Here is a 25455-nt window from a genome sequence, read left to right on the forward strand (position 1 = left end):
AGCTTTTTAAGTGGGGTGAGCAATTGTGATCCTTGGATTTCATTTTAGTTTTAATTGCTTTCTCTTCTTTTCCTAGGGTGAAAATGAATACATATTTCAACTGGATGTTGCTGGGAAAGTTGAAGATGTTGTTCATACTCTTCACCAGGTGAGAGTGCAGCTCAACAGAATTGTAGGTGGCAGCAGCACATGATTTTGGCATATACAAAGGATACTGAAATCTCCTCATGGTCTAATGTTTTAAACAAATAGGTGGAGCAGCTTCATATTCAGAATGCAGATACTTCTACTTCAGCAAATACTGGACTGCCTTACTTTTGCAAAAGAGTCCAGTGTTAAAGTGTGCTAACCAGATGCTGGACATGGTCCTATAGGGATGCTTCCTGTGCAAGCCCTATCAAAATGGAATGAGAGATGTACAAGGCCACAGTCTGAAGAAGTCTCGCATAGGAAAAACTTTCAAGGGTGGGGGTGGGGGTGTCTCTTCTCATGTCTAATAAGTTCTAATATGTGAATTCTAATTACTTTAGAAATAAATAGCTAGGAAATCTCTGCTTAAAATAAAGGAATGTTGCTGAGAACTCAAGAGAGAGAGCCAGTGTGGTGTAGTGGTTAAAGTGTTGGACTGGGTCTCAGAAGATCATGGCTAATTAGGGACTAGAACCCAGAAGTTCACTGGATAACCTTGGGCCGGTCACTAGCCTGGTTCGCATGATCAAAATAAGCAACCATGGATCTTTTTAATCGCGGTGCATTTGAGGCATGATTTCCATAATCACTGCCCATGCCGTTTGAACCTGGGCAGTATGGCTTGTTGGAGAGAGAAACAACCCTCCAGTAACCTATGACATGCACCACGATTTAAATAACTTTGATCGTGTAGGGTTGTTGTGAGGATAAGATGGAGAGGAGGAGGAGGACTATGTGAACCACCTTGGGTTTTTTGCAAGAGGAAAAAAGGCGGGGTATAAATGTAATAATAAGTAAACAAATAAAATATTTTGTGCAATACAGTGACTTGTGACTCTTAGAATCATAGAATAGTAGGGTTGGAAGGGGCCTACAAGGCCATCGAGTCCAACCCCCTGCTCAGTGCAGGAATCCAGGTCAGAGCATCCCTGACAGATGGCTGTCCAGCCTCGTCTTGAAGGCCTCCAGTGTGGGAGAGCCCACCACCTCCCTAGGGGATTGGTTCCATTGTCGTATTGCTCTGACAGTCAGGACGTTTTTCCTGATGTTCAGCCGGAATCTGGCTTCCTGTCACTTGAGCCCATTATTCCGTGTCCTGCACTCTGGGATGATCAAGAAGAGATCCTGGCCTTCCTCTCTGTGGCAACCTTTCAAGTATTTGAGGAGTGCTATCCTATCTCCCCTCAGTCTCTCTTCTCAAGGCTAAACATGCCCAGTTCTTTCAGTCTTTCTCATAGGGCTTTGTTTCCAGTCCCCTGATCATCTTCGTTGCATTGATCATCTTTGTTGCCTACACTCTTGTGGATGTGTAGGCAAAAAATCCACATTGATGCAGGTCTGCAGGTAGAAGTGGACCAGGTGCAGGGTGCGGTGCTTCTGATAGAAGTCTGGCCTACCTCTGCAGACTTCAAGTCACTTAGGAATATGTCTAAGGGAATTACTAAACTTAAGCTGCTTGCTTTTATTTTTACACAGCTGTACAGGGCATCTCGCCTGGACAAGCTGGGGGATCAGGCTGCTATGGTAAGTATATACTATGGTTGCAGTATTAATAGGAACGAATTTCTTGCAGTGATTAAGTTAATGATAAAAACTTTAAGTATTGCTTAATATTTTTTTCATATTAGATAACTGCTATACTGCAATCGCGTTTGGCCAGGGCAACATTTGATAAGAACAGGTATGTTTCTTCACATAAATATTTCACTAAAGAAAAAAAATCCTTTCTTATTTTTCCTATAAAGAGAAATTGTATACTTAAACAGGTGCAAGGCAAACAGTGTATTTGTAGGTCTCACTAATGGAAATCTACACATTCTGTCCATGCCTTTTAATGCCGCCCTAAACAGTTACCAGATTCTATCTACCTTCTTTCAAGACTTTTCTAGTTTTACAAATTTATAGATTACTCACTGCTGAATTCTCAAGTTGCTTATTTCAATGACTGCGAACAGAAAGACAGAAAGCATCCAAAGATGCCTAAAAGTGAGATTTGGGGACAGTTTTGTTTTATGTTTCTTCCTTCTGGAGTGAAATGAAAAGCTTTCTCTCCTCGCCTTCCCTTGACTTGCTCAGCTGGCCCTAGCTAGGCCTGAGTCTCTTGCAGAAGTGCCATGGTCTAGCTAACTGGACTATGCACTCTAGCGTGCTGAGCAGCTTTTTCGGACTGTAATGAGTGATGTAAAGTGAATTTTATATTGGCAGTAAACTGAAAATGCAATGTTGAAGTGAATATTCTCTTTTCAAAGTATATTTATAAATGTGCAGGAAGTCCCTGTGTTGTGTTTCCGACAGGACAGAAAGCTATCTAGCTTGAAGCCAAAGCCTGTATTGAGCACTTTGTATGTTGTTGCTTCTGTAGATTTCAGAATGTTTCGGAAACCTTGCATATGGAATGTAAAGCTGAAATGGTCACTCCGTTGGTGACAAATCCAGGGCATTTATGCATCACTGATGCAAACCTGTATTTCCAGCCTCTTAATGGCTACCCTGTAAGTAACTCACACTTAACTTTTCCTCCCTCCCTTCTGTTATTTGAACCATGAGCACATTGCTATCTAAAATGACCTGAATCACTTAAAATGATGCTTTCCCTTTGAACCAAATAAGTGCATATTAGGAGCAACCTCTATGGATCTCTAGCGTAATTTCTGTGAAAATTCTGCAAGTTCTTCATGCTCCTTTTGTGTAAGAGGAATTGCACATGTCAGTGCTATAATACCCCAGTAAAAGATGTCGCTATATACATTTATAATTTCCAGTCTGGGAGAATCTACTTTCATGCCAGGTAGATAGTATTTCTTCTTCACTGGTGGCTACTAGACATTCCTCTCTTCCCCCTCCCCCCAGTGTCTGAATATTTTTTTGCAGCTCCTCATCCCTGCATTTTATTGGAAGTGTGACTTGACTTAGTGTCTGCTGATGTATTTGCTGCCATTGCAAGGTAAATTTCAGTAACTACCTTTTAAAATATCCCATTTTCAGATGTTCTGGTAATTAGAATGACCTGTGCTATGCAATGGCTACTAGTCGTGATGGCTATGTATTACCTCCAGATTCAGAGACAGTATATTTCTGTATGCCAGGTGCTGGGGAACATGAGCAGGAAGCTGCTGTTCCACTCTTGTCCCACCTGTGGGCTTCCCCATAGGCATTTGGTCATCCACTGTGAGGACAGAATGCTGGATTGCATAGGCCTTTGGTCCGTCCCAGCATGGCTCTTATGTAGCAGAGTTTAGAGTTCTGTCTGTGGAAGTTCCCGAATATCTCAGTTAATTACTGAAGTCGAGGGATCTTGATACAATGCCAGAAGCTATAAATAGCATAGTAGACCTCCTCCCTGAGGAATCATGATACCTTGTTCTCATCATATTCAAATTAATATTTGTGGTAACCTGCTCACTTGTGCCATTTAGCACAGATAAATTCCTTGTTTAGGGTCAGTTTCTAATGTATTAGATTCACAGCTCTCTGTATCGTGTAAGAAGCAGGAAACACTTAACCATTAGTCATAGATTAGATTTCCCCAGCTAACAAACAACTTGTCTATCCAACCATTTTACGTCCACCATTGTTGGAAGGCACTGGAAAGACTGCCACTCTAGTACTGATGTGCTTTGATTTAAAAATGTAACAGCGAAGTCATTCCTTGCATGCCAAACTGAGACCCGCTGATCATGGAATCCTGCAGGGAAGTTGCAGCTTCTATAATGTGTGGGGAAACTCGGGGGTATTGTATTCTCTTCCTGTATTTCATAAGTTAGTAATAATATACAGTAATTATGGTCTTGCTCTGCATTGTTTTCTATATTGTTTAGAAATTTCTATTACTGTAAGTGATTTATAAATATCATTAAATACATATTTCTCCTCTCCCTTGCCCTACAGAAACCTGTGGTTCAAGTGATGCTGCACAGTGTCAGACGCATCTATAAAAGAAGACATGGCCTATTGCCCTTGGTAAGATGAGAGTTTGCGTTTTCCTCTTGGCGCCACAGATCTGCTTCATGGTTTGAACTTGCTCGTTGAAATTCCTACAGAAGCACTGTTTCTCTTCTTCCCCGCAAATAATTGCTCCAGTATGAAAATTTGTGTTGGGTTTCTCTACCAGCACTGCCTGTTCTTAGTATGACTGGTGCAATATGAGAGTTGGTTACAGTAGAATTGACACAGCAGTGGGTGGCGTAGCAAGTCATTCCACAGATGAAGGTGTTAGAGCATTCATATGCGTGTTGTGTGTTTTTTCATGGAAAAACTAGAAGCTCTCTCTTTCTGAGGACCATACATTTTTGATAGAGAACAGATCTGATGGTAGGAGCGGACAGCCCACTAGTAAAAGCAAATAGATTAAAAGCTACTTTCTTTGCTGTAACTTTCATTGATTTGTAGAAAATGGCTAGTACTATGCTGACAAACCACATCTAATATGAGAAAAACAACAAGGATCAAATACCTCTGCTTAAAATATGTTGTGTTTATATCCTGAATAACAGAAGTAACCAGTGAACTTTGTTACATGTCACTTTTACCTCCCTTTTTGATTTCCAAGGGTCTGGAAGTATTTTGCACTGAGAATGATCTCTGTTCGGACATCTATTTGAAGTTCTACAACACTCAGGACCGAGATAATGTATATTTCTACGTGGCAACATATTTAGGTTTATTTATTTATTACATTTATATCCCACCTTTCTTCCGTCATGGAACTCAAGGTGGCTACATGTGGTTCCCAGCTGGCCGTCACCCCTCCAAGCACTGACCAGACCCAGACCTGCTTAGGTTCAGCAAGGGGGCTGCCTCATATGCCTTCAGACTGTGCCCTGGGCCAAATTGTGATGTTTAAGGAAATATTAAGACTGTCTCCTGCTTTTTTTTTCCTTTCCTTCAGATTTGCACTTGAGGGCAAGGTAGAAATGTATTCTGATATAAATATTGAGTCGCAATGAAATTGGTAGGAGAAGTTGGGGAAGAAGGAGTTTCTTTTTACCTTGTTGCGATCTCTAGCAAAAAATTCTCAGCACTTCTTAAAGCAGTAATTGATAGGATAAGCAGAAGAAAGCGATTGGATGTTTAGAACCAGTCCAGTGCAGAATGTTGCCTTGAGATGCAGTGCAATCATCTTCCAGTTATTCCTGATACACAGGCTGAGAGTGCCACTGCTAATGTCAGGGATGGGCAATTTCAGGAGGACTGAGGGCCATTTTTGCCCCCTGCGGGCTGCACTCCTGCTGCTGGTGCCCCATAGAATTCGGCAGCACCCCCCCCCCCAGATTTGTTGCCGATTTTCAGTGGCTAGAGAACTCTATGGTGGCCAGATTTCACTTGAAAGCGTGGCTTGTAGCATTCCATAGTGGTTCGGCAGCAAATTAGTGGGTTTTTGTCTCGCAAATTTTGGCAGCACAGGGACTGTTGGGACCACACCAGGGGGAAGCGGGGCCACATGTGGGCTGTGCGTTGCCCACCCCTGCTTATGTAGTCCAAACAGCACCACTCATACACACAAGGAAGATATCTGCAGTCTTTGGGAATTCCTGAGGGTTGCAAAAACACAAACAATCCTTATTTAAAAAGCCCAGGGGAAATCCAAACAGAGCCCCGTGAGGACTGAGCATGCTCATTTGGATACAGAAAGCTGACCGTTTGGGGATGGAGAGGGGATTGAACAATAGAATGGCTATAGAATGTGGGCAATAGAATGGCTGGAATCCTGACCTCCAGACTGCACCATTTTGTTGCACTTGGGCTTGCACTCTCCTGTGAGGGTGCCACCCAGACTTTGTCTCCCACTTTACCCCTTCCTCTCCTCCACCTCCTCCCCTGCCCCTCCCCACAAGCATTGCCAGTTCAGGCTTTCAGTATGTACCTTCTGCAGTTTCCAGTTAAGGCTGTGGTGAAGTCACTTGACAAAAAGTGGGGGAAGATCACTGTCAAGAGTCAGGGTATTTCCTCTGTCAAAGTCTCCTATTTGTGTTATTCTCCCCTTTCTATCTGTGGACACACATGCTGTATGTAGGGTGCAAGACTTGCTAGTGAATTCATAGGAAATGGCTTCATTCACTTTTCCACTTGGTGGCCAGTGAACAGTCTGTGTCAGGCCAGTGGTCTACGTTGTTGAGTGTGTGACAACGCTAGAATAGATGGCTTGGAGATTGAGGATACGTTTGGAGAACACAGCTAGTATACTGTTTCAGCCTATTAAGTACAGAATACTTTATGAATGAATGTGCTCCTAGAAGAGTCTAACTGCTAATTGCATTAACTTCTTCTATACTTCCTGTTACATTTTCTGCCTCCTCCTAGAGAACCATGTTACAGAGCGTACACCAGAGAGTTACATGTTGCAGTGGCAACGAGGGCATATTTCAAACTACCAGTACCTTCTTCATCTCAACAATCTGGCTGATCGCAGCTGCAATGACCTGTCCCAGTATCCTGTATTTCCGTGGATTATAGCCGATTATTCTAGTTCAGAACTGGGTAAGAACTTTTTTGAGAAAACAGAGCAATTAACTGATGATCCTCTAGTTTTGTACTTGAAAGTGAATGCATAAGAACATAAAAAGAGCCATGCCAGATCAGACCAAAGGTCCATCTAGTCCAGCATTCTGTTCACACAGTGGCCAACCAGCTGTCGACCAGGAACCCACAAACAGGGCATGAGTGCAACAGCACCCTCCAACCCATGTTCCCCAGCAACTGATATACATAGATATACTGCCTCTGATACTAGAGGTAGCATATCAGGACTAGTAGCCATTGATAGCCTTATCCTTCATGAATTTGCCCAGTCCCCTTTTAAAGCCATCCAAACTGGTGGCCACATCTTGTGGTAGCTTTGAATTCATAGTTTCGCTATGCAGTGTGTGAAGAAGTACTTCCTTCTATCTGTTCTGAATCTCCACCAGTCAGCTTCATACGATGACCCTGGGTTCTAGTATTAGGAGAGAGGGAGACATTTTTCACCCTATCAGCTTTCTCCACCCCATGGATGATTTTGCACACCTCTACCGTGTGTTGCCGTACTTGTCTTTTTCCTAAGCTAAACAGGCCCAGACATTGTGGCCTGTCCTCATAGACTGCCTGTCCATTCTGATCATTGTGCTGCCAGAGGTGGCTACTTATTCCCAGCACAAGATGGAAATGGAGTGTGACTGCTCCATGAAACAGTAGCTCAATGTTCAGTGCTTCACGTAAACTTCATATAAGGAATATATTGCCTGCTCCACGTAAATTAAGACAAGAATTGGAGACAAATACCAACTACTGTATTATCTAGTACATTAGGGGTTCCCAACCATGTTGGTCCAGCGGGCACATTCGGAATGTTGAGGAAGTGAAGTGGGCACTCTCACAAAATGGCTGCCTTTATATGCTTGGCCAGTCACAACATACCCAGTTCCTAAAGGCAAACTGGTGAGGCATAAAAAGAGAGAGAGAGAAGGCAACATACCCAAGAACTTAAGGACAAAAGTACAATGCACAGATGGTGTCTGAGCTCCGAAACAAAACCATTCTTCTGAACTCACAGTTATCTATTCCAACACCAATTTCACACAAGACAAATTGATGAGGTGTTGGTTCCACTAATGCAGCATCAGGGGCATCGTTAGGAGACGGCCCACCTGGGCACAGGCCCCGGATCTTTTTGAGCCATGCCCTGGACCTTTTGAGCTGTCCTAATTGCCATTTTTTTTTATATTTTCCCATTGACTTGCACTGGAAAACAAAAAAGGACATAACTTTTTTAGTTTGTATGATAAATACATGAAATTTTGAGGCTTGGTAGCCCCCATGGAGCTGATTGAATCTGCCAAATTTCAGGCAGTTAGGTCCAGTGGCTTTTGTGCTAGTCACAGGTGAAATCTATTTTCAAGAAAATGTGTCAAAGCAAAGAGCTATAATTTCTTTGTTCTTCCACATAAGTGTATGGAATTTGGATACCTGGCAGCCTCCGTGGAGCTGATGGAACCTGGCCAAGTGACTTTTGCGCTAGCCATGCGTAAATTTTCCTTTTCTCAGAGTCTAAAACAAAAAGTAAAAACTGTCAAGTCACTCAGGGGATTAGAGATCCTAATCAGAAGGTATTTAAGGTGACCATTAGGAGGTCGCTATCCCTAATATCTGGTGTAGGGTTTTTTTGAGATGCAAAAAACCTCTCTCCCCCTACTTTTCTTTTCTGCTCTTACATGCCCACTGTTGGGAGCTTGCCTGCAATGAAATTTTGAAGAGGGAGAAGAAAGGGAAGAAAGAGTTCCATGTGTAATACTGGTATTTCACACAGCATCTGATTTTTCACACAGTTCCCCAAACTGGAACCTTTGGATTCTGCAGAAGTTTAGTAGCTTCAGTACAGCAAAGGATCCAATCACCCTCCACAAACGTCTTTCTCCCCCTCCACTTTAATTTCTCCTAAATAGCTGTAGGACTCAAATAATCCCAAAGGGAGGTTTAGGACTGTGTGGCGTCATGATCGAGAAACTGCTGGGGCCTTTAAATAGGTTCTGCAGTTTTAAAAAAGCTAGAAAAATCCCTCAGCCACCTCACTTCATAAAGGTCATTTAAGTATGTGCAATCCTTGCAAATCCTCCACAGCCTCCTAAATTCCTCTGAAGTACTACTTCTCTGAAAGGAGCCACTTGGCTTAGGGAATTCTCTCTACCACCCACCCCCGCGCACATTTCCAATCACCATTCTTCTTTTCTTCTCCCCTCCCCTCCCCTCCCCTCCCCTATCCTGTTCTTTCTTTCTCTTATTTATTCCACCCAGAGCATATCTTGGGGAATTCTTAAAGAGAATTCTCTTCAGCGGGCAAGATAAGTTCTGAACTGTATTTGACTTTATACAAACAGACAAGAGGGTTGGTTTTTCTCCTTCTCCTCACTCAAGTCTTTGAGAAGAGTGGGTTCACATGCTGGCAGAGAAATAAATCTGGGGCTGTTTTGTTTGTCAGTTGCCATTATCCAGCATTAGGAAGGGCTGTAGCTCAGCGGTAGAGCACATGCTTGGCATGCAGAAGGTCCCGGGTTCAATCCTCAGCATCTCCAGGTAGGGCTAGGAAAGAATCCTGCCTGAAACCCTGGAGAGCCACTGCTGCCAGTCAGTGTCAACAGTTCTGGGCTAGATGGACCCAGGGCCTGACTCAGTATAAGGCAGCTTCCTATGTTCCTATGGACAGAAGGCTTTAATAAAAATAGGAGTTTTTGGTTCGTTTTTTAAGTGGCGGGGAGACAAATATTGCTAACTTATGCAATCCTATGTATGCGTGCTGAGAAGTCCCATTTAATGAGGCTTACCCTCAGGAATGTGTGCATAGGATGCCAGCACAAGTTACTTTTGCAGGGAGGTTTGCACCTTGATGTTGCATGTTTACTCAGAAATAAGTCCTGAGTTGTGAGCATGGTACTGCAAGCTTAATACAGTGCCTCCTCAATTCCGTCTAATGAATTGACTACCCTTTTAGCTCAGTCCTATGAATGTTTTGTCATTTGTGGCTTTGGGGGTTTTTTTGCATGGACTTTAGTGGTGAGGGAAAGGCACTTGGTACACACTCAGAGTTTCTCCATAACTTAGCCCTAGTTTTGAAAACAGACTCATTGGCTGAATCCTGGTGAAATCTTGGCACAAATGAAGTTATGCGGAGGAAGATACAGTGAGAAATTGTGCATAACCAGGAGGAGGTAGAGAGGAGTTGCACGAAACAAGACATCTGTTTTTATGAAGAGTTGCTGGAAGGTGGTAGGATGAGGAGGGATGGTTGCATGGAGGGGAATAGAATTGGCAGGGGGAGAATGTAAGTGCCCAGTGGTGAAAGAAAAGCATTCTGTACATGCTCAGTGGCACTCTATATTTAAGAAGAGCCATGCTGCATCAGACCAAAGTCCATCTAGTCCAGCATACTGTTCACACAGTGGCCAACCAGATGGCCACGGGAAAACCCACAAGCAGGACATGACTGCTATGTCACCTTCCCACCCATGTTCCCCTGTTGCTAACTTTGGTGAAATGTAAATAAATTCTAGTTATTCTAAATTTGCAAGCTTGTATATCCTTCAGAAACTTTGCAGGTTTCTTGCCTGGGGGACACTTTCATACAAATTTACCCAAAAACTATTGGGAAAGGGGTGAATGGAAGGGGAAGCAAATCACACCCTCCCCCAAACTGGAGAACTCGCCTTCCACATGAACTGCTGCACCTATCCTTCTACAACTTTGCTGGTTTCTTACTTAGGGACAGCTCTAGGCTGTCTGTAATTTTCAGAACAATGGTCCACAAGGAAATAAGTATGTCCTCCTTTAGAGACCTCAAGATGTCAAGGCCACCCTTGCATAAAACCCCTTGTGGCTATCATTCTGAAATTTGGCAGACATGATCTCCTCTGATGGGGCAATGAATCCTGAAATTTTTATCCAATTCTTCCAATAAATTAAAACGTTATTGGCAGTTCCCTTTAAAAAAAAAAATCAAAATATAAACCCTGCACCTATTTTTCTGACATTGGGCAGCTGTAATCCCCTTCTAGGGGGCTACTATGCCTGAAATGATCATCCAGTTCTGACCAAGAGAAAAAAGTTACAGGTGTTGTTGTTTTTTTTCTAATTTCCCATTGTAATCAACAGGAAGCATAAAGACTCGTTTTTCCAAACCTTGACTCAGGTTTGGTGCTAGCTGAAATGGTCTGACTACAAATTGGCCAGAGCAGAAGTGGGATGTTTTCCAAAATGCTGAATCGGGATCTGAGTTGAAGTGGGGTGGGGGGTCAGTGCACACTACTTATGTATGTAATGTATACACACACGCAAGCACACTGCATGCGCGCACACACACACACACACACACACACACACTAGATGTGTGCTGAGACTCGTGTGTGTGTGTGTGTATGCAGATTTGTGTTATGGGCCCGTGCCCTGGATCTTTTAAGACCCTAGCAACGCCCCTGTGCAGCATTATTAGCGCTAGTGAATTGGGCACTGTTCAATGCTACCTATAGTATTATTGCTCAGCGGATGTTGCTGTATGTTCTAATATACTGGAAAGGGAGGCTCTTAAAACTCATTTTTTCTTTTGTTTTTTGGGTAGACTTGACAAAGCCCGAAACATTTCGTGACCTCAGTAAGCCAGTAGGAGCGCTAAATAAAGAAAGGCTTGAAAGATTATTGGTATGTAGAAAGTCATGCTGTGGTTATTATTTGTATGTTATCTTTCTAAATTATGGACAGTTATGTAATACAATTGTTGAATTAAATCTAAATATTTTTAGAGTAGTTAACTATGTTTCTTAATGAACTTTACCTCAGTATATACTGAGCTGCTTAGGGATTTTATTATATTAAGCGGTATATAAATATTACTAATAAATCAATTATTGAACCATTTGTGTATCATTTCTCAGTTTATACCCAAAGCAGTTAACCTGTTCCCAACAAATTGCAAAATCTGTAACAGCATTAATTGTTCTCTCCCCCCCGCCCCCCTCCAAATTAATACAGATGTTTGACCACTTAGACATTCTGTGTATGCTTACCTAGGATGCTTCTAGACAGAGGGCTCCTAGCACTAACAGTCAAGAAAGTGTAGGAATGTTAATTTATTACTGCATTGTGCAGCAATTCCATCTTATTTTTTCCTTAATGGATTTTCCAGAATACAGAAAGAGAAGGAAGAAGTGGTGGGGAAACACAGGAGGGCTACAAATGAAAGGTGGCAGCATCTGGGTTCCCCATAAAATTCTGTGAACAGGGCATTGCACCATAAAAGCCTCCTGTCTGGAAGCACCCCTAGACTCATTCCAATTTTGGATTGGGTGTTTTTGTTGCAATATAGTGGTTTACATTAATGTCATGTGTATATAGAACTTGCCTTTTCCTGTCAACTTGAATGTAGATATAAAGTTGCTGAAACAACCAGATGGATCTAGAAATTTCTAGAAACAAAAACAGGCCTCTGTCCTGAAGGCCTTACAGTGTGACTTGGGATAGGGAGGCTGATAAATAAGTGACAGAGGTAACCACGGCATGGATACAAGCAAATGCAGTGATAGAGGCTTCTGTTTCAGTTTTGGCGAAGACTGAGAATTCCACCTTATTATCTAGGTGGAATTCATCTCATCATAGTTTAGTAAGAATCAGGCTACATGAACAGCAGCCTTGTGTGAAAGCTCTGTTGCGGACTGTTTCACTCATACTGTAAATACAAGGTTAAGTATTTGGAAGTCTATAGATCTCATTTTTATTACAAAATCCTCCTGTTCATATACAGACACAACAAATCTGCATTAAGAGGAGGGAGAGAGAACTAGCTTAGAAAACACCTTTGTGTCATACTAGCTCTTATGTGCAGGTTGTAGTGAATTTGATAGGTCTTGCTTCCAGATGTGTTTAGGAGCAGGCTGCAAATATCCACTATTATCTACTAAATGAGGTGAACAAGGTGTATGCCTCTACCTTCAGATGTAATATACTGCTGCAGTAGAGCATATTTTGGAATTGTACCCTGTAATGGTCCACAGTAGTTGCATGTGGTCCTGTCACTGAGCTAGGGGAGTAATTATGGGACAATATCAATGGAAATAAAATACTTTTTAAAAATATAAACTACATCCATCTTTGGCACAGAAGAATATTTGCGCTGAGCACTTCCTCTCTTTCTTACATTGACAGGCACGTTATAAGGAAATGCCAGAGCCAAAGTTTATGTATGGCAGCCACTACTCCTCTCCGGGTTATGTTCTGTTTTATCTTGTCAGAGTTGGTAAGACACCTGCAAATGTTCTCCTGAGCATGTGGTAATGGAGCTTAATAAAGCTGATGTGATATCTGATCCCTTTTCTTTCTGCAGCACCAGAATACATGCTTTGTTTACAAAATGGCAAGTTTGATCATCCCGACAGAATGTTCAACAGGTGTGGTTTGAATCTTGCTGCCAGATTTAAACATCGTGCTTTAAAGTATGTCATGTCTGAAACTGATTTAACTTGTGTTTTACTCCATGTACTATTCTTACCCAGCATTGCAGAAACATGGAAGAATTGTTTAGATGGGGCAACAGACTTCAAAGAGGTAAATGCTCTGCTTGTATTTTCCTCTCTCCTAATTGGCTTCCCTTATTTCCCTTGATTACTGAGATATTGCAGAATTGCATGTTAGTACAGCATCCAGAACCAGATTTATACAAGACCATCTTAGGGACTTACCAGCACTTTTTTGAAGCATTTGATAGGACAGAGCCACAGCTCAGTGGTAGAGCACATGCTTTGTAGAAGGGCGCAGGTTAATCCCCAGCATCTCCAGTTAGAACAGCTTTCTCCAATCTGGTGCCCTCCAGAAGTTTTGGACTACAACTCCCAGAATTCCTGACCATTGGCCATGCTGATGGAAGCTGTAAATCCAAAACATCTTGAGGACACCTGATTGGGGAAAGCTGAGTTAGAAGGATCAGATAGCAAGTAATGCGAGACTTTTTAGAATAATAGAATAGTAGGGTTGGAAGGGGCTTACAAGACCATCAAGTCCAACCCCCTGCTCAATGCAAGAATCCAAGTCAGAGCATCCCTGACAAGTGGCTGTCCAGCTTCATCTTGAATACTTCCAGTGTGGGAGAGCCCACTACCTCCCTAGGTCATTGGTTCCATTGTCATATTGCTATAACAGTTAGGAAGTTTCTCCTGATGTCAGCCAGAATCTGGCTTCCTGTAACTTGAGCCCATTATTCCATGTCCTGCACTCTGGGATGATCGAAAAGAGATCCTGGCCCTCCTCTCTGTGACAACCTTTCAAGTTCTTGAAGAGCACTATCCTATCTCCCTTCTCTTCTCAAGGCTGAACGTGCCCAGTTCTTTCAGCCTCTCCTTAGAGGGCTTTGTTTCCAGTCCCCTGATCATCTTCGTTGCCCTCCTCTGAACCTCTCCAACTTGTCTGCATCCTTCTTAAGGTGTGGTGCCCAGAACTGGACAGTACTCCAGATGAGGCCTAACCAGTGCTGAGTTCTGTATACCTGGAGAGCCACCATCAGTCAGTTGACAGTAATGGAATCAGCCAATAGCCTGATGTGGTAGAAGGCAGCTGCTTATGATCCAAACGTGGCAGAGTACCTTCATGATCGGCAAGGTTTCTCTGACATTGTACATGTATGCTGCATCTGATGATGTCGGCTAAGCCTTCTGGAGTGCTGCAGGTTCGCAGGTAGGAAGGTACCCAGAATCCTAAAATGCATCCCAGAATGCACCGGCAGAAGTGCAGCGGAATTAGAAGCTCAGAATCCAGTTCAGCTATGCCCAACTATTTCTAGAGTAGAAGTGGGTTGTTCACTCCTTCTTAGTTGCCACTGGCAGAACTACATATTACTGGTCATACAGGGAATACCAGAGAAAATGGCAGCTACGTAACGGGTTTTCTTCTGTATCATATTGTACAGTTCTCCACCAGAAAATGAAGTCTTGTAGGGAACTGCATGTTGTGGTATTAGTAAGTATTCCTGCATGTTGCACATAAGAAGGGAAGAACTTGCCAGGGATGTTGTGTCTGACAGCAGCATAATTTTGCCCATAATATACAATTCCAGCTGATGGATTGGACCTAGAAAAATGCTTAGTGGTGTTCTGTTAGCACTGGAGGAAGGGAGCAGAGAAGTGATCTTTGCTATTCTTCCTTCTGCCTGTGCTTTCTGAAAAGCTCATCTGGGACACCCTGCAGAACAGCATGGGAGGTGATACAAGGCTGCATGGGGAAGGGGAATTGAGAAAGGTAGTCTTCCTGCACCATTCCTACAGTGGAGATCCTCCGCTAGATCCCCATGCTTTCCAAGAATGGAAGGAGCCCTTCTATGTGTGGGAAGGCCAATCCTGGTGGATCCCTTGGGCTACAGTGAGAATAAGGCAACCTTTAAGTAGAACGAGACCTGATTAGGTTTTGCAGAGTTCTGCATGAAGGCCAGTGTCAATCTTTGCTTGCACTGTGGCATCTTAATCAGTGGTCTATGTTTGGCAAGTGGGCCAGGCCATCCAGTCCTGCCTGACGCATGGATAAAAAACAAAGCAAAATGTACCGTCTGACATACTTCAAATAAAAGCTTCACTAGCACGAATGGGGTCCCTTAATACCTGCTCTAGCTTAAAGGCTTACTTGAATATTCTGAAGCTGTTCATTTGATACTTAGTAGGGATGGTTTTATATGAACCATATAGCTTTCCCTTGCAGCACCTTTGAGAATTCAAACAGAATTTGTCACTGCTAAATGCATTCACTTGAAAGTTCCATTTATTTCAGTTGAACAGAGTGCCAAGTATATGTGTAATTGGCCAAGAGCGCAGTCCTATCTTCTAGTGGGTAATTGTAACTTGTATCAAAATCAGCCAGGCTTTGAGAACTTTTGAAACACTGAAATCTATTCACTTATATGAAAGCTTAGTGATATTGCCCCTTTGCTAAGTTCGGGAAGCATCAGTAAATGCAGGTCAGTCTTCTACTGCAATGTGGTTATGAAACTAAAAGTATAATCCTGTTTCAATACTTACAGTTCTCCTGTTTCAATACTTACAGTTCTCTGCACTTTCTTTGTTCCAGTTGATTCCTGAATTCTATGAAAATGATCCCAGTTTCCTGCTAAATAATCTGAAACTGGACTTGGGGAAAACGCAAGGAGGAAAGATCGTCGACAATGTAGAACTACCCCCTTGGGCATCAGGTAAATAGAACTCTGGGTGCATTTAGTAGTCTGGATTCTGCATTTGTCTCCATTCTTCTCAGAATCTTGGGGAGAACCTTCTGTCTTCCTTTTTAACTTCTGTCTTCCCCCATGCCTCCAAAATAGTTCTTATAACTTAAATGGTTGCAGTTTTAGTAAGAATAAGCTTCAGTAAGAGTTCTTATTCTGAACATTGTTTAAAATGCTGATTTGTATTATATCCCAAAACTTCTAAAGGGTTCTCTCCCCAATGAGTTCTTAGAAAATGGAGATGGGGGGAGGGAGTGGAGGTTTGTTTGCACTTAACAAGCAAATGTTGGCACCTTCTACTTCAGGTGCGGATGATTTCCTTCAGAAGAGCCAAGATGCTTTAGAAAGCCAGTATGTGTCAGAACATCTCCATGAATGGATTGACTTAGTATTTGGCTATAAGCAGAAGGGAAATGAAGCTATTGAAGCTCAGAATGGTAAATTCTAAACTTCTTTTTACAAGTGGAAAATGTTGCTTTTAAATTTAAGCTCTGCGGTGGTAATTTCAACTTTCTGTCATAAAGGAACACCTGCACTTTGAGTATAGAACATTTCATATAATAGTAATTCCTATTCCATAAATTATAGGCATGATGAAGCCCAATTCATACACTTTTTAACAGCACAATTTTATATGTAGAATACTCAGAAAGAAGTCCTACTGTACCCAGTGGGGCTGACTGTCAGATAAGGGTGCATAGGATTTCAAAACCTTATTGATTTTAGTGATTTAAGCACAGCCATAGATGTCTCTCATTGTAATATGGGGCTTAAAATGCTTAACCTTGCTGGATCATGCCTTGATTAAACTGAAGTTTTGTTTAAAAAAAAAATCAGTTTCTGTCCATCTTTTAAATAACGGAAATAAATTTTCCAATTTGTATTCAGCAGAAAGGGGACTAAATAAAATAACACGGTTCTTCTTAGCCAAAATCGGTTGATTATGTGCATATTAAGAAATAGGATTGTAATTCAAAATAATCTTACAAATTTGAAGAAAAGATATCTAGATTATCTTGAATTACAATCCTATTCCTTAACATGCTCATGTTTACACTTCTACATTTTTTCACAATTTTAATATTTTCTTCTGGCTTTTAATTGTACAGTACTGTGTATGCTGGCAGAAGGATGGCTTAAACATTTCATACAGCAAAATGTTTTCTGTTCAGAGCAGGAAAGGGGAGCCTTTTTTCTGTCAAGAGCCACAGTTCTTAGAGATAAAGGCAGAACGATGGCAGTTGAAACAAGCTACCATAGCTTCTTGCAGCGGCCACACATGCTGGGCGTGTGACAGTCAAATTTCCCACACTGGCCCAGCTTGTCATGTCATCTGAACCGGGCAGCATGGCATGTTTGGGGTGGGCAGCAACCCTCCAATAACCCATTGTAGCGCACCCCAAACAAGCCCTGTTTCAGCTGCTGTGATCATGTGAACTGTGTCAGTGTGTGTGTTTTTTTTGGGGGGGGGAACATGCCTGTGCTGGATAGGACAAAGCAAGTGATGGACAGGGCCACCCCTTTTCTTGCTGGTCAAATAGGCTTCCAGGGGAGGGACAGACCGGTCTTGCCAGAAGTCCGAACTGGTCTCTTACAGAGGGACCTTGAATTGGGCCAAGGGTCATATGCAGCCCTAGGAATGCAAGTTACCCATCCCTGTGAAAATGCTGTTGTGAGAACGTACAGTGTGATAGAGAGTCCTGCTACTACCTATAACCTCTTTCCTTTGTGTTTTTTCCCCACTTCCTTTTAGTATTTCATCCATTAACCTATGAAGGAGGAGTAGATTTGAACAGGTAACTGCATATTGGTCAAGAAGGGACAGGAACTTAATTTGGAGAGAGAACCCTCTTTATCTTAAGTGTATAGTGTTTCTTTGCTTCCAGTAGCAGCCTTTTTTTTAGAATGGTGAGCTTTATCCATGTCTTGAAAGAATGGAGCTTTGTGAGATACTGAATTCTAAAGGGTAGCAAGATACCATATATACTAATAGGGAATTTAATTCTCCAAGTGTGGATCTATTATGCAGCCAAAATGGCAACATCCATATACAAGAGGGAGATATTGGCAGGCTTTGAGCAATCTCAAAGTTTGCAGGAATGCCAAAAAAATCATCAAGGAAAGAACCCCCCTAAAAAGCATCAAATATCCCAGTGAAGACTGAGCATGCTCAGTGGACATGCAATGCTGGCTGACTGTGGGGGGCAGAGAACAGAAAACAGAGTGCAAATGGAATGGAGTATTCTGGAAGTTGACATGGGTGGCCTGAACAGGGGAACCTCCAGGCTGCAAAGTTTTGTTGTAGGTCCTACATGTAGTTCCAAGCTGTTAAGGGGATGTCCTGTATCATGGAGCTAATGGCAACTAAGTGCTGCATCCATTGCAAATATTGGGTTCAGGTCTGCCAAAACTCACAAAAAGAGGAGCTGGAAAGCAGTATGTTTCCTGCTTCTACAGTAAAAAGCACTACCAGCGATACTGGGCCCATTCCGATGTAACATTCCTGGCTTCCTAAACCATGATTCACAAAGCTGGGAACAAGTGCCAGACACACGCACACTTTCTGCATCACTCCCCTTCTCCCATTTTGTGCCATCTGTAGCATGGAGGTCCTGGTCTGTTTAAACCAGCGTTCCCCATTAGGTGAACCCTAATGGAGAACTCTGGTTTGAACAACAAGCTCTCCATGCTGAAGCTGATGTATGAGAAAAGGGAGGGATGGGGGAGAATCTGGGAAGAGTATGTACCAGCCAATCCACTACAAGTCTCATTTCTCTTCCTAAGGCATTGTGATGAACAGTGGAATGGTGGAGACAGGGCTCGGAGAGTTGAAGCTCCAGGACCTTTTTGTTAGCAGGGATGATGATGTCATCTGCCGCCCCCTCAAACTTCCCTGTTCCTTCTGAGCTTAGCTGCAATTCCTCCAGTAGCTAGGAGGAAATGGATTTTCCCAGCAACAATATATTGTTAGCTATTCCATGCACCTATATAAAACACAGACGCACAGGGACAGAGGTATAGGTATAGATAGATCAACACAGCCACCCGCATTTTAGAACTTTCCATGAGGTTGCTGCTGTGGGGACTGGCGTGATGAGCGCCTGCCCTTCAACATTCACCATGACATCAGTGGCGACGGAGTAGCTTTGCTGCTTTGAACAATTGTATTGCGGATTCCATTTTGGGTGGCAGGGTCCATAAATTCTGACTACATTTCATACCCATTGTACATGGGGACATGGGAAGTTCTGTGTGCATCTGTGGTTTGTGAACCGCCCAGAGAGCTTTGGCTATTGGGCGGTATAGAAATAAATAAATAAATAAAAATAAATAAAATAATAAATAAATAAATAAATAAGATAACACACTTGGGCAGCTACTATGTACAATTCTATTTCTGTGTGCACTAGTCAGGGAAATACGTAGTTCCGGTTCATTCATGGTCATAACTGCAGTAGCATCTAAACTGGAGGTATAAAACAGTGCAAGTGCCTATCCTAATTATTCTCAGAAATAGTTTGCCATATCTTCCATTTCTAGCAGGAGGGATGAGAAGGATGAGAAAACAACCCCTGTCTTGAAACCTCAGGGACCTCCTGCCACTTGGAGGAGTTAGTACTAGGCTAGTAGTACTAACTCCGGCAACTAGTACTAACACAACCTTAAGCCTGTTTAGGCAGAAAGAAAGTCCTACAACTCCCAGCATTCCCCAGCCAGCGTGGCCGTGGGACATTTTTCTGTCTAAACATGCATAGGGTTGCACCTTAACTTGGTGTAACACAGCTCCATAACTTCATATGTTTCTCTCCCCCCCCCCCCTTTGTCATGAAGAATTATGGACCCAAATGACCGAGTAGCTCTGCTGACACAAATCTTGGAATTTGGGCAGACTCCCAAACAGTTGTTTACAATTGCTCATCCTCGGAGGATCATTCCAAAGGTGAAAAGTTTGTCTCGAACATCTAGTCGCAACCTTTCTCTGGCCGAGTCTCCAGGTAAATTTGGTAAAATCTTAGACATTCCCTGTATTTTATCTTCCAGGTCATTTGACTTCACCTGTGCTGCTTTGTCTAATGCAGTCAATGTAAATTCTAAATGACTAAGGGCAGCATGACATGTTTAAAGCACAGGACGCCATTTGCTGGAGCATTGTGCCTTATCAGCTTGGAGAATTCCACCAGAAAGGTTGCAGAGTGGAGAGGGGGCTGTTAGGGAGTATCTTCATCTAAGGCTTTTCAGTTCTGCAAAAATTACGCAGGACTAGCAATTGGCTCTTCCTTGGGCAAGAGAGCAGTTTCCTAATCAGATGCCTCACAAGTTTCTGCCTCCTTCAACTGCGGTGTTCCTCTGGCTCTACATCTTGGTGTGGCCTTCTATGATTCAACCCTCCCCCTCACCTCCCTACACACACACACACACACACACACACACACACACTCAATGAGTGTTCAGATGATCATGGGGGTAAAAGAAGCCATCATGGCTGCTTTCCTTACCCTCGTGCATGACCCGTGATTTGCATGATTACCCACGCTGCAGCGTGGGTTGCCATGTTGTCCAAACCCAGTGTGTGATGTGGTGGGAGTGGTTTCGTACCCACCCTATGACCCCTCCTGCAAGTTGTGGGTTGTAGGGCGGTTACGAAGCCACCCCTGCCAGGCCGGGCACCAGGTTCAGAAGACATGGCAACCCATGCTGCAGCACGGGTGATCATACAAATGATGGTCATGTGTGCGGAGGCAGAACCCAAGATGGTTTCTTTTATCCCTGTGATCATCCAAACTCAGACTGTCTCCCACTCACTATTGGTTGGACTGGTATGGTGTCATAAAATGCCCTTTGGAGGAAAAAAAAACCCTCTCACAAACGGATATAGGGAATGTGAAAGAGGCTGGGTTTTTTCTTCATTGTAGTTGGCTTACTATATAGAATATATTTTTTCTCTTCTCCTTGGGGATTTTTATTTGACACATGTTCTTGTTTGTCAGCCTCTCCAGTTGAAGAATCTTTTGAAGATCTGACAGAGGAAAGCCTCATGCTTGCTTGGAACAACATGGCCAGATTAAAATTAGATGGGCAGCACAAGATTCACAAAGGGTAAACTCTGTAGCATTCAGAAGGGGGAGGTATATAAAATGGAGCAGCAACATACTTTGGAACTAGCAGTAACAATGTGCAGCCTTGTTATAAGAAGAAAAATGTAATATTTTGAGTGGGGGAGGAATTCTACTTTGAAAGTCCTAGGATCAAATGTTTAGACCAATGTAAAGAGTGGGCTAAACATCACTGTACCGATCGCCGTTTTCAGATTATTGACAGCATTTTATCCTTTATTTTTAAGGAATATTTAAAGTGAGAAACATTAAAAATAAAATAGGAAATCAAAAATAGACTAGAAACTACTATTAGAATATTGGAATTGATACAAAAACTGCAACAAAAATGTATTTCAAAAGACGGTGACTGCCAATGTGTACTTGAAAAATAAGTCTTGCAGGTGGAGGTGTACTTTAAGATACTCAGGTCCCAGGCAGTTTAGGGCTTTAAAAATCAAAACCGATTGCCAGTGCTGATGATTAACACTGTAGTTATGGTTTAAGTACAGGAGCACTACTAGTGTACTGTTAGGGACATAGGATGCTGCTGTATACTGAGTCAGACCCCTGGTCCATCTAGCAGGGAGTACTGTCAACAGTGACTGGCAGCAGCTCTCCAGGGTTTCAGGCAGGAGCATTTCCAGCCCTACCTGGAGATTGAACCTGGGACCTTCCGCATGCAAAATGTGTGCTCCACCACTGAGCCACGGCCCCTCCAAGGAAACTCACATGAGTACTGCCAACTTGACCATAGACTAGTATCCCACTTGTCTTGTAGGGGAGATGGCATCACAAGCAATAGACAGCCCTAAGTCTACTGCTGGACTTAGGTGATTTATGCAAACTTGGAATGATATACATTTACATTGAGGACTTCCAGGGTGCAATCCTCATCACATGTACCTTGGAGTAAATCTCACTGAACTCAGTGGGACTTACTTCTGAATAGCAGACATGTTTATGATTACACTTTCCGATATTGACCAAAGGTTCTTGTGCAATATTGTTGTGTTTTCAATAGGGCAGTCACCGGAATTGCTGTGCCTTTCAGTTCCAACCAGTCTTCCATATTTACTACATCTCAAGGTGAGAAGTGCTGTATTGTTGACTGCCTTCACACCTCAGTAATGTCAAACATTTTCAGTGCCCAGCATAAAATGCATTTTAAATTGACTTGGAATGGAGTCAACATTAGCCCACTCTGTAATGCAGGAGCCTAGAGACTTCACAGTGGGCCAGTTGGCGCAACACGGCTGGCTCTTAGTGTGCCATTTAGCCCACAATGAGCTGCAGCATGTGCCGGGAGTGTGTGGCCACCATTTTGATTGTGCACCCCTGGTCATCATGGGTTATTCAAGGGTAGTACAACTGTCGCTTAACCCACGATTTGCAGTAAGGTTAAGTGAGGGTTGTTTAACGCTTGAATAACCCACGATGATCGGGTTCAGATTGGCCTGATCAGGGGCTGCACAATCAAAATGCCTGTGGCAGACGTCACAGCTCATCGTGGGTTAAATAAAGCAACACCATCCACACTCAAGGAGGTATCAACAGGCTTGAGGAGGTCTCTGAGTTTTGCAACAATGCAAAGTAAGGGTTATGTTGATATTTTTAAAGTAAAATAAGGAGAAAACAATGGGTTGTATCCAAGGTTAGTCTTACTTAGAGTAGACCTGTTGAAATGAATTGGATTTAACTTCATCACGGTTGGGAAAGGCTATTCAAAATTGCCCAAGCAGTTAGACTCTGCTGATGGCATTTAGAGCATTATTGGTCTTCATTTTATTCTTCTCACAATTTGCACTAGATTCAACCTTGAAGATGTTTTCCACAGAATCAAAAATGCTCCAGAGGAGTGTGTCCTTCTCAAATATGGTCAGTGCATCCAAAACCTTTATAATAATCTTTTGCTATTGCTCCTGCAGAGCGACTCTTCTCAAGAAAAACCTTAATGCATTACTGCATGGTTTCCCCTGGTGTATCTATAGCTTGCCAGTTTAATTCCAACAAATGTACCAATGCCTGACTGCTTTTTGCTTTATAAATGTTCAGAGAACCACTGTCAACTCCTAACACATTAATTACTATGTTGTACACCTACTAAGTTAAATAACTAAGAAGACAGTGACATAAGGTAAAATTTGAAGGCCTTTTGTGCTTCATCTTTAGGAAGGTCTGGGTTACTCAGTAAAATCACAGTGCTGCCTATCCAACTAATTCAGCTTACTGCTTGCCTCATGAAGATCATATTGTCTAGATAGGTTGTCCACTGGAGAAGGAAATGGCAACCCACTCCAGTATTCTTACCAAGAAAACCCCATGGAATGTATCACAAGGCTAAAAGATATGACGCCGGAAGATGAACCCCTCAGGTCGGAAGGTGTCCAATATACTACTGGGGAAGAGCAGAGGGTATTTCCAAGTCGCGCCAGAAAGAGTGAAGCAGCTGGGCCAAAGCCGAAAGGACACTCAGCTGTGGATGTGTCTGGTGGTGAAAATACAGTCCGATGCTGTAAAGAACAATATTGTTTAGGAACCTGTAAAGTAAGGTCAGTGAATCAAGGTAAGCTGGAGGTGGTCAAACATGAGATGGCAAGATTGAACATCGACATCTTCGGAATCAGCGAACTAAAATGGACAGGCATGGGTGAATTTAATTCAGGTGACCATTCTATCTACTACTGTGGGCAAGAAACCCTTAGAAGAAATGGAGTAGCACTCATAGTCAATAAAAGGGTGGGAAAAGCAGTACTGGGGTACAATCTCAAAAATGATAGAATGATCTCAGTACGAATCCAAGGCAAACCATTCAACATCACAGTAATTCAAGTCTATGCCCCAACCACTGAGGCCGAAGAAGCTGAGGTTGATCGCTTCTATGAAGACCTACAACACCTTCTAGAACTAACACCCCAAAAAGATGTCCTTTTCATCATAGGGGATTGGAATGCTAAAGTAGGAAGTCAAGAAATCACCGGGATAACAGGCAAGCATGGCCTTGGTGTACAAAATGAAGCAGGACAACGGCCAATAGAGTTTTGCCAAGAGAACACACTGATCATAGCAAACACTCTTTTCCAACAGCACAGGAGGCGACTCTACACATGGACATCACCAGATGGTCAATATCGAGATCAGAATGATTATGTCCTTTGCAGCCAAAGATGGAGAAGCTCTATACAGTCAGTAAAAACAAGACCTGGAGCTGACCGTGGCTCAGATCATGAGCTTCTTATTGCAAAATTTCGGCTTCAGTTGAAGAACGTAGGAAAAACCACTAAACCATTCAGGTATGACCTCAGTCATATCCCTGATGAATATACAGTGGAGGTGTGAAATAGATTTAAGGGATTAGACCTGATAGACAGAGTGCCTGAGGAACTATGGACGGAGGTCCATAACATTGTTCAGGAGGCAGCAACTCAATCCATCCCAAAGAAAAAGAAATGCAAGGAAGCAAAGTGGCTGTCTGATGAGGCTTTACAAGTAGCTGAGGAAAGAAGGGAAGCAAAAAGCAAGGGAGAAAGGGGAAGATATATCCAATTGAATGCAGAGTTCCAGAGAATAGCAAGGAGAGACAAGAAGGCCTTCTTAAATGAACAATGCAAAGAAATCGAGGAAAACAATAGAATGGGAAAGACTAGAGATCTCTTCAAGAAAATCAGAGATCTCAAGGGAACGTTTTGTGCAAAGACGGGCATGATATAGGACAAAGAAGGCAGGGACCTAACAGAAGCAGATGAGATTAAGAAGAGGTGGAAAGAATACACAGAAGAACTATACAGGAAAGATCTGAATGTCCCGCATGATAGTGCGGTCACTGAACTTGAGCCAGACATCCTAGAGAGTGAACTCAAGTGGGCCTTAGGAAGCATTCCTAACAACAAAGCTAGTGGAGATGACAGTATTCCAGCTGAGCTATTTAAAATCCTAAAAGATGATGCTGTTAAAGTGCTGCACTCAATATGCCAACAAATTTGGAACACTCAACAGTGGCCACAAGTCTGGAAAAGGTCAGTTTACATTCCAGTTCCAAAGAAGGGCAATGCCAAAGAGTGTTCAAACTACCGTACAATTGCGCTCATTTCACATGCCAGCAAGGTTACGCTCAAAATCCTACAAGCTAGGCTTCAGCAGAATGTGAACCGAGAACTACTAGAAGTACAAGCTGGGTTTCGAAGAGGCAGAGGAACTAGAGATCAAATCGCCAACATTCACTGGATCATGGAGAAAGCAAGAGAATTCCAGAAAAACGTCTATTTCTGCTTCATTGACTACGCTAAAGCCTTTGATTGTGTGGATCACAACAAACTGTGGCAAATTCTTAAAGAGATGGGAGTACCAGACCACCTTACCTGTCTCCTGAGAAACCTGTATGAAGGCCAAGAAGCAACAGTAAGAACCAGACATGGAACAACTGATTGGTTCAAAATTGGGAAAGGAGTATGACAAGGCTGC

The 25455-nt window shown here is 42.7% G+C and overlaps 1 protein-coding gene across 4 annotated transcripts in view; it reads left to right on the forward strand.

Annotated features, from left to right (window-relative positions):
* NSMAF (neutral sphingomyelinase activation associated factor) overlaps nt 1-25455 on the forward strand; it is a 56378-nt gene that overhangs the window by 20951 nt on the left and 9972 nt on the right. For 2 of the 4 annotated variants that reach the window (XM_084849468.1, XM_084849465.1), the window contains 18 exons: nt 77-148; nt 1666-1713; nt 1818-1870; nt 2552-2681; nt 4078-4149; nt 4739-4847; nt 6490-6666; nt 11270-11349; nt 12850-12940; nt 13028-13091; nt 13197-13248; nt 15751-15871; nt 16207-16338; nt 17655-17697; nt 19733-19896; nt 20890-20998; nt 22019-22083; nt 22805-22872. In XM_084849468.1, coding sequence (XP_084705594.1) covers nt 77-148; nt 1666-1713; nt 1818-1870; nt 2552-2681; nt 4078-4149; nt 4739-4847; nt 6490-6666; nt 11270-11349; nt 12850-12940; nt 13028-13091; nt 13197-13248; nt 15751-15871; nt 16207-16338; nt 17655-17697; nt 19733-19896; nt 20890-20998; nt 22019-22083; nt 22805-22872 — 1650 coding nt within the window. Of the gene's footprint in view, nt 1-76; nt 149-1665; nt 1714-1817; nt 1871-2551; nt 2682-4077; nt 4150-4738; nt 4848-6489; nt 6667-11269; nt 11350-12849; nt 12941-13027; nt 13249-15750; nt 15872-16206; nt 16339-17654; nt 17698-19732; nt 19897-20889; nt 20999-22018; nt 22084-22804; nt 22873-25455 lie in introns of all 4 variants that reach the window. The other 2 variants (XM_084849466.1, XM_084849467.1) reach the window with 1 other exon arrangement.

This window comes from Heloderma suspectum, chromosome 4, assembly GCF_057233095.1.
Source record: "Heloderma suspectum isolate Gila_16-S chromosome 4, 16-S_ref, whole genome shotgun sequence".
Lineage (NCBI taxonomy): Eukaryota > Metazoa > Chordata > Lepidosauria > Squamata > Helodermatidae > Heloderma > Heloderma suspectum.